General features: G+C 35.0%; 1 protein-coding gene across 1 annotated transcript; it reads left to right on the forward strand.

The window, feature by feature from the left end:
- Positions 1-1551: 1551 nt before the first annotated feature.
- LOC135196107 (translation initiation factor eIF2B subunit alpha-like) lies at positions 1552-7366 on the forward strand. The gene is made up of 7 exons (XM_064222571.1): positions 1552-1642; positions 4320-4445; positions 4831-4955; positions 5447-5676; positions 6010-6154; positions 6327-6452; positions 6878-7366. Exons 1-7 carry the CDS (start codon positions 1630-1632, stop codon positions 7031-7033), a joined length of 921 nt encoding a protein of 306 aa, XP_064078641.1. The 5' UTR covers positions 1552-1629; the 3' UTR covers positions 7034-7366.
- The last annotated feature ends 2507 nt before the right edge of the window (positions 7367-9873 follow it).

The following is a 9873-nucleotide window of genomic DNA, read 5'->3' on the forward strand; positions in this document are numbered from 1 at the left end:
AAGCGCAAGATTTGCTTGAATAATCATTGTTAATTTTTTCCCCTGGGGGAATCATTTTAAAATATGTTTACAGCCGTATATAGTAAAAACAAAATTACGTTGATCACTGTAAGCAGCTTGATGAGAAAGTATGACAAAGATAGCATGAAAAAGTAGTGGAATATAATTAATATATACTATATCTGATCTTTGAATAAATCAAATGAAATGACCAATTGACTGCAGGTTATCTGCTGATAGTAAAAATGAAGATAACGGAAACAAAGGATGGCCAAAAATATACGAGAAGGTGATGGAAAGCAATTGTAAAATCATATACAGAATTAATTGGCACAAATAAGGCCAAGAAAAAATTCGGAGCAATAGATATACACTTGTCATAATAAAACCTATAGGGGACACATTTGTCTTGAAAGTTGATTTCAAGTTCTGGGCTAAACACAATGATGGCAATAAGAGACCTTGGAATCATAAAAAAACATGGTGGAATATTAGACTCGTGCTAAAATCTACTATTCTAACTTAAAATACACTAAACTAATAACAAGTATAAGGAAGTATATTCACACAAAAGCAATGGTTATCCAAACTAAAGTTGGTTTTATCTATAATGCAATATTATGTATAGTGACCCAAACTTGTCAATTTTCTGTTGGCCATACTATAACGAAAAAATAAGTATGTTTATGGATGTAGCTTGTTTATAGGAAAGTGTATGAGGGCAAGTAAAAACTGATAATGATTTATATATATAAAAAAAGCAAATTTCCCAAAAGTGTTATATACACTGAATAATCACAGAAGTGACAAAATTAAGGCTCCAATCCACAGAAAAATTGAGAAGACAAAAAGTTAGCAAAAGCAATTGCTTATAAAAGATGTTGATGTACAGGACGAGGACAGAGTGGTAAATCTTAATGATTGCTGTATAATATATATACAGGAAATAGAATTACGGACAATTAATTTTTTTACAGATATTTACAACTTTTATTTATGTAAATTAAGAAGGTATATGCAACTATCATGTCCGAGTGTTGAGGTCAAATTGATCACTGAAGGATTCCAGGTCACAATATTTACATATTACAAGGTTTCCAAATCACAAGATTTATATATCATAAAGTTTATGACCCTAATGTTTACAGATCACTATAGGTTTACAGGTCACAGTGTTTACAGATCGCAAGATTCACAGATTTACATATCACAAGGTTTCCAAATCACAAGATTTCCAAATAACAAGATTTACATATCACAAAGTTTACACATCATAAAGTTTACATATCACAGAGTTTACGATCACGAGATTTACATATCACAAAGTTTACTATCACAATGTTTACAGATCACCAATAACCGACCACAGTGTTTACAGATCACAATGTTTTACAGATCACAATGTTAACAGCTCACAAGGTTGACAATTACAAACTTTAAGTCTACAAGGTTTACCATCACGAAATTTCAAGAACACGAAATCTACAGAATAAAAGTCTTACAGATCACATATTTTACAGATCACAAAGGCTACAGATCACAACAAACAGACACAATACCCATTGAAATTCGTTCATAATTCTGTCGCATTGAATTTTCGCGTCAAAAATCGCTCGTTCTCCTGCGAAGATGAAAGCATTTGGTAATATAATTAATACAGTTTTTAAAATTAATTATATTATATAAGAATTGCAAAAGCTTTTATTTGTAAAATAACAATTAGGTTATGATCCAGTATACAAGGGCATTGGGCATTAAATTAGACCTCCCATACTAGGTACATACCCAGGTGTTAGCTAACTTTAAGTCTGTGTCACGAAAACCTCGATGTAGGGGCATAGCTATACTACCCCCTGTTTGGGCATTTTTTATTTAAAATTTGTATATTTAATTTTTTAGGGTATATATATTATATATATGGGTATTACGGAGTGTAGGACAACAAGGGTAGCCTAAGCCAGTCCATATGCTCAATGTAAAGTGGCACTTAGGTCAGGGCATGGGGCGGCAGGTTAGGGCATGATGCCCCAGGAAAGGTTAGGTCAAGGTTGTTTTAGTTAGGTCGTAGCCAGTGCTCGGATCACGTGTCTGAATCGAAATCTAACCCCATTGATCTGTTTCCTGTCTAGCTAGTATTTAGGCTAGGTAGCATCACTTCCTGGGGGAGTCCATTCCCCACCCTCCCCCCAGGTCAGGTCATAGTGCCCCAAACTTGGGTTAGGGTAATTCTTCAGAAAGTTCCGCACGGACTGCAAGGAACGTAACCGCGGATACGACATCCACTAGGGATTGGGGCGTCCAATGTATTTCGCTGTGTTTATTACTGGCCCCCAGGGGTTAATTACAGTCGTCCAAATAAATATTACTTAAAATTCTTGTTCAGGAGGTAAAACTCCATAGAAAACCGCAACTGCCATAGTCTAGGCCACCGCGGAATACCTAGTACAGTAGATCTACCCAGGTTAGGAAGGTACGACATGAGAAGGTCAAGACTTGGCCTTCTAGGGAAGGTTGCCGGATCACATGTCCGAATCGTTTAGCATCGTCACTTTTTTAGGGAGTCCATCCCCCCCCACAGCAAGATCAGGTCACAGTGCCCTAAATGGTAAGGTTGGTCAAGTTACATCCAATCTTATTACATAGCCAAATTGCAGCAAAGGGACCAGTTGATTATAATGGATGCAGGTTCTGCCGACGGAAATAAACCTAACCTTACCAAGAATGCCGTGTTCCAACCTAACCGGACCTTACCTTCCTAACCTGACTTTTGGTGCCGTGTCCTGACTTGGCCAGCTTGGACCTCCCAAGGAAAACTGATCATTGGAAACGTGGACTAAGCTTCCGCTCAGAGGTAGCATTAGAGCCTGCTCCTGTCATTCTCAAAATTACCTGCAGCAAATTAATCTGTAGGATGACAGCCTGGTGTAGATACTGAAACAAAACATGGTTTCTAGCAGCACTGTGATATTATTACCAGGAGGAAAAGTCAATATAACTTGCATGAGCAGCGCTGTCAAGGCTTCGTTGTATCAAAACCTGGTGTGACCTGACATCTCAGGATATTGAACATACACCTTTCCAAGTAAAATTCACGAGGAGTCCCAGGCTACGGGTGTCCAAACACCATCACTTAGACATCAAAGCCCAAAGGATATAAAGATGAGGAAAAGCAGACAAAAGAGGTGAGAAATAGTGCAATAGCAAAACACTGAAATAGCTGGTAGACGTGAATCCCATACATGATACAGATTCTATCAGTGGAAAAGTGATAAAGCAAGTTCACAGGAAAATGAACAAAAATTGGTAGGGAATGAAAACTGACACTAGATCTGGGTGTGTATTTTTATATTGTTTTCATGATGTCAGCCTTTTGACTGGTTCATTTAAATGTATCGCTTGGAAACTAATAGGCTACTGTTCCAAAATGATACTACACTTGGGCTACTATAACCAGGATCCCTACTATGTGCTGTAGTAGCATAGCCTTTAGTTGTAATGGGGTTCAATAGACAAGGCTAATTGCAGCATAATGTATGATACTAAATTAGATATTATATATAATATATATAAATATATATATATATAGATATATATATATATAGATATATATACATATTTTATATATAAGATATTATATATTATTATATATATATATATATATATATATATATATATATATATATACATATATCGATACCCACAATAATATATATATATATTAATATATATATATATATATATATATAGAATATATATTATATTAAATATAATTATATATAATAAATATATATATATTATTTATATATATATATATATATATATATATATATATATATATATATATATATAAAAGTAGCATAATGTATAATAGTACTGTATATCAGTTTCTTAGCAAAATGGAGTGAAATGCTTGTAAGACCAGTAGTCAAATGATAAAGATTGTGGCTTGTGGCAGTACACTATGGATTGTGAACGGTACCTTGTTAGTAAGACATTTACTATTTAATGTAGGAAGGCTCCATGAATATTCTGGGTCTGTTTGATCTTTCCAACCTCCAGGTTGCTTTGTTTGATTTTTCCAACCTCCAGTTTGCTTAGCAACCAAGTAAGTGAACACAGCCATTTCACTGTCTATTTTTGGGAACTCATATAATAGACACCTCAATTACTACTGATGCCTCAGTAGTATATATTCATTTATTATTTAACTGATACGTATGTTGAATTTGTGTAAAATACGTACTTGTTACCATACTTTGTTGACTGTTATTGCATTTATATCAGTACTAATTTAAAATTGTTATACTTTATACTCACAGATATATCAGCATTCTTTCTGGACCTCATAGAGAATGAGCGTGATATGTCTCCAGCCATTGCAGCTATGAAGGCACTTATGGAAGCTTTGAGACTAGATGATTCTACAACATTGCAAGAGTTTATTGGTATACAAACAATGGTATTTTTTTAAGTATTCAGATATTCATAGATAAAGGATTTGTAACTGACATAAATATTACTCCATGGAGAATCGTTTTGCTGGTTTTTAATATTATAATTCAGCTTATAAGTTGTTACTTTTTATTAGATTACAGTGTTAAAACTGGCTTTCATTATGTTTATATCCATAAGTATAATCAGGGTATTACATTATAGTATAATAATGTCAGTAAACTGGGTTATAATCTTTCAATATTTGTTCATGAAACCGTATTGAAAGTGTTCCATTGTACAAGAACAATACATTTTTTATGTTGAACTTTCAGAATTTACTTAGGCTATAAAATTTCATATGATACCATGTGACATGAGAAACATATTCCATTACAGAGAAAATGAAACTTGCAAGAAATACATTGAGCAAAATGGATGTTTCTGTTGTGTCTGTTTCTTCTGGGTGTGAACTGTTCTTGCGCTTCATTACTCTGGCTCACTCGGAACTAGAACAGGCTACGGTAAGAAAATCTTTTCCTGGCATCAGTGTTCTGCTAAGGTTCTAGAACAATGGAGGTATATCAGTTAAAGTTACATATTATTATTATTAGTGAGTAGATGAACCATATTCATATTGCTCACTGGGGCATTGACATGAAATTCAAGCTCCCAAAGAATATGGTGCTCATATGAAGGAAGTAACTGAATAGGTAGTAAGAAATACAAAAAGATGAGACCAGTTATCAGAAAAAAGTTAACTAAATTAAATACATACTAGATCAGAGTGTAAGGAGAATTGCTTTAGAGTTGCCAGTTGCACATCCTCCTCAGGGAGGCAGTTCCACAGTCCAGTAGTGTGAGGAATGGAATGTGAAGTATTTTTTAATCATTGATATGCATTCTGTCCATTATACTTCATATTCTTGCCTATTGTCTTGTATTTTCTAGGTGATGTAATAAGTGTTGCACTTTATACTGAATCCAAATTAGTGTGTTCCTTTCTGTGTTGCAGGACTTTGCATCGTGTCGTGAAATTTTGCTGCGTAGAGGTGAGGGTTTTGTCAAAAGCATGCAAGACAGCCGTAAGAAGATACTGAAAAACAGCAGTAGCCTAATTAAAGATGGGATGGTGATTCTTACCCACTCAAAGTCGAGAAATGTTTTAGCAGTTATGGCTGAAGCTGCTAAGCAGGGTCGTCAGTTCAAGGTGTTTGTTACAGAATCTCAGCCGGATTGTTCTGGGTAGGTATGAATGTTATGGGTTTACACTGAGCTGTATTTGATGGGGTTACTGTTATGAATGCTTGCTGCTGCTTTTTATTTTTGCTGTACTGTACACTATTAATTTTAATTAGAAGTGTGTGTTTGTTTACATAAGCTCAAATCACCATTTACAATGTGTTTCAATCTACATTTACACCATCCACAGTTTTGCATGCTAGGTACACTGAAGGCTTTGCCCCTTACAGGGACTTTGTGATTGAAATTGTATATCACTTGTTTAGAAGTTATTCTACAGCTCACACTTCTATGTAATTTGTATTGCATTATGCTCAAATGAATTTTACTTTCCAGTCGCAGAATGGCAGAAGATCTCAAGGGAGCAGGCATCTCTTGCACTGTGATTTTGGACGCAGCTGTAGCTTATGTCATGGAGAAAGTGGATGCCGTTATGCTTGGAGCAGAAGGGGTTTGTGAGAATGGTGGAATTATTAACAAAGTGAGTTTCAGGTGAAATTTATGTTCGCAGAAAAAATAATTGTAAAATGTTAGCAGATCTATGAAGTATTTATTTTTTACTTTTCTGTCTCAAGTGATTATTATATTTTCTCAACCTCCTAATGTAAAATGCTTCAAAGCACCGTGCACTATGTTTCATACTTTCTTTTCAGATTGGAAGTTGCAACGTAGCCACCTTAGCACACCTGAAGAATAAGCCTGTGTATGTCCTGGTGGAGAGTTTCAAGTTCCTTCGCATTATTCCTCTCAACAATTCTTCTCTGCCTAAAACATATCTGGTGAGAACTCATTTTTTGTTGACACTTAATTCTCTTCAACCAGTCTGTGTTAAGTAAGTAGTAGTCGAATTTCAGAATATTCTTTTGGTTAGGAATTTTGATACTAAGAGGGTTGTTGATTGTTAGAAAAACAACACATTATACAGGCAGTATTTTCACATTGCTAACTTTCCCATTCATATTTTCCTTTTTTTGATAACACTATTTATTTATTAATGTGCTAATTTACTTTTTGATAACTGATCTCTTCTTTCTGTGTTTCCTGTTACTTTCTGTGACTTCATCTAAATGAACATATTCTTTGGAAGCTTAAATTTCAAGTCAGTGGCCCCTGAGATGGGTTTGTTCCATATGAATTGAGTTCGTCATCATCTGAATAATAATATGATAATAATAATTCACTTCTCTTTTCTATTTTTCATCAGCATAAAGCATCGGTTTTGAATTCTGGGGAAGATGTCTTCAGTGAGCATCCTTTGGTTGATTACACGCATCCAGAAAATGTTACGCTGCTGTATACAGATCTTGGCGTCCTCCCTACATCTGCGGTCACTGAATATCTCATCAAGTTGTATACCTAGGCAAAATGACCTTAGGAGAGAACGTGCATCGCAAGCTTCTGATGTCAGGTTACAAATGAGGTTTAATGCGCTGTGTAGAGTGAACATTGTTGTGTGCAACCAAAAGATTTAGTGGTTTTGGAGCAACTCCCAGGAAATGCATATCCAATACACAACAGAACTCTCACTCTGTTAAGAAAGGGATTGTGGGTCAAACACCAGATTCAGAAAGAATCACAGATTTCATTTGCAGATTTTTCTGTCACATGACTTTTTGTGTAGGTCCTCATAAGCTTGCTTACATTGTTCTGTAGATTTTTATTTGATTCAAAATATTTTTTTTCTTTATAAAAAGACTTGTGTTATTATCCAAGTGCCTACTTAAGACTCAGAGGTCTGGAAAAACGAAGCCCTATTAATAATGATAATAATATTATCCAAGTAATTTTCCATTGTCACTTATGGTAAGTTATGAGGTTAAGTTTGAGAAAGCTTGTTTTAAGGAAAGGAAGTGAAAAAAGTTAATGAATTAAATTGTATGATGAAACAGATGATCGAAGTAGAAAACACCATCAATTATGAATGTTATTTGCAAATTGGTAAGAAACAAAACAGTGTAAATAGGCTATAAGCTAGGTAACAGGGAAGCATTAATCTTTCAGGTTTTACCAGCAAAAGATTAAGCATTGTTATTCTTACTTTCATGTGATTTTGATGAAACTAGGTACATGGGTTCATTGTAAGTCTTTACTAATTATGGGTACATTGTAAGTCTACTAATCATCTTTTTAAATAATTTTGGCATTGACCTCTTTTTCAATGCATGCTCCTAACACCAAATGCAGAAAAGGCAGTGACTGACTGGAGCAGTGAGCAGTATATTACTGTTGGCAAGATTTACATCAAAATACTGTATAATATGAATACTATATTATAGTGTGGTATGAGCAAAGAATAAACTCCATGATAGTGTAAACGGTTGTAGACACCATGACAGAAAGAGATATGAGAATTATTGTTGGTGATATGAAGGCATAAGTTGGAACAATGAAGGTATCGAGAATAAGTGGGTATGCAAATGAGTAGCTGGGCTGCAGATAGTATTGGTGGTATGTACTCTTTTTCTACCAGCAAAAAGACACCATAATTACACTTGGACATCTCCAGATGGCATTCATAGAACCTAGACAGGCGAATGAAGAATGATGGGTGCTACACAAGAGCAGATGTTGGCAGTGATCGCCTACTTGTCACTGTCAAACTAAAGTTGAAGTTAAAAATGCCCTATAAAACATTTAACAGAATACCTAGGTTTGATGCAGTCAAGCTTCTTGGAGATGAATGTTGTGTTTTTTTATGTATATATTAAGAATGTACATCAGTCTGCTGGGACTGGCTATGAAAACTAGTGTTACAACATCTAGGTTATTGACACTGAATCTGCTGGGGAAAAGGAGTAAGGGTATTGGGGATAACAAAATCGAAATCTTGGATATTGGATGAGAACCTAGGATACAATAAAAAGTAGACAACCAATGGGTACATGCACACAAATTTCTGTGAGGAGATAAAGAATGCAAAGTATAATGTCTTAAGTACAGTACTCAAATGTAGATGGAAGTTAATAAGGAATGTAGTGCATTAGAGAAAATATTGGGACAAACACGATGATGCTGACAAAACTATGTAACCAGAGAAGGGCACTGGTGCTATGGTAGTTCACAGAATTATTAAAATATTTATAGGTGAAAAGATGAGGAAAGTAATTGTCAAAAGGAAGGATAGGTCAAAACTAGCACCATAAGATAGAGGACAGAATGTTCATCTTCGTGAAATTATGAATAAGGGACATAAAGAGAGTCAATTTGATTAATATGCCAGAAGTTGACAGGGGTCTGAATGTGTTTATGAAGGAAGTCGCAGTTTTTGAAGTGGAAGCGATAATAAAGAGACTTAGGAATGGAACGTGCCAAGTTATGGTGGAACCACAGCAGAGATGATTCTGGATGGAACTGAAATGACACCACACATACTAACAAGAATATTTTGCACAATAAGGAATGAGGAAACAAAAATGAATGATAGGAAACTGAAAGCCATTAGTAAAAAAAAATTTGTAACTAAAGGGCATTGCATGTTGTAAGGCATTTGCAATGAAGCATACAGCACACTCATTCTAACTACCCGCATTACACATAAGTCATTGGCAAGGAAAATGTACAATTTGCTCACTCTGACTGCAAGGGCACTGCACTTAAGTCATTTGCAATGAAAATATAGTACGTTCACTCTACTCTCAATAGGCTGGAGAAATAAAGTTTTGGGAAGAACAAGCAACTTTTTGAAAAGGCATGAGTTGCACATATAAATAATCCCTGTTAGGTCATATTATGCATCAAAAGCCTTACTAGTGGCTTTTCTGATGATGAAAAAGCATTTGACATGAGTCTATAGACCAGTGTCATGGAAACCCTTGAACCATTATGGCATTCTTAAACTTTGGGTAGATGGGGCGAGTGAACTACTGGGAAGGAAGGCCTATAATAATGAGAGTGAGAGTGCACGCAAGATTGGGCGAATGGCAGCATATGTACTATAAGGTGTTGACAGGCTGCCAATTAGCCTTCTGAGAGGGTACAGAAGGCAGTTATTCTTGTGGAAGTTTTTCCAAGCACCATGTGGCAGTGAGGGAGTAAATGTCGCATTGTTTATTTCTGAAGAAACCCCTTGTTAAGAGAAATTGCTAGTTTATATATATATTATATATATAGATATAATAATATATTAATATATATATATATATTATATTTATAATATATAAATATAGTGCCATATGGGATACATCCCCAAGCACATTTCCT

Source organism: Macrobrachium nipponense, chromosome 17 (assembly GCF_015104395.2).
Source record: "Macrobrachium nipponense isolate FS-2020 chromosome 17, ASM1510439v2, whole genome shotgun sequence".
Lineage (NCBI taxonomy): Eukaryota > Metazoa > Arthropoda > Malacostraca > Decapoda > Palaemonidae > Macrobrachium > Macrobrachium nipponense.

What these genes read in the sequence shown, in the direction of transcription:
- LOC135196107 (XM_064222571.1), top strand. An exon ending in AACATTGCAAGAGTTTATTG is followed by an intron (nt 4,446 to 4,830) that starts GTATACAAACAA and finishes ATTCCATTACAG; the next exon opens with AGAAAATGAAACTTGCAAGA. An exon ending in TCTCAGCCGGATTGTTCTGG is followed by an intron (nt 5,677 to 6,009) that starts GTAGGTATGAAT and finishes TTTACTTTCCAG; the next exon opens with TCGCAGAATGGCAGAAGATC.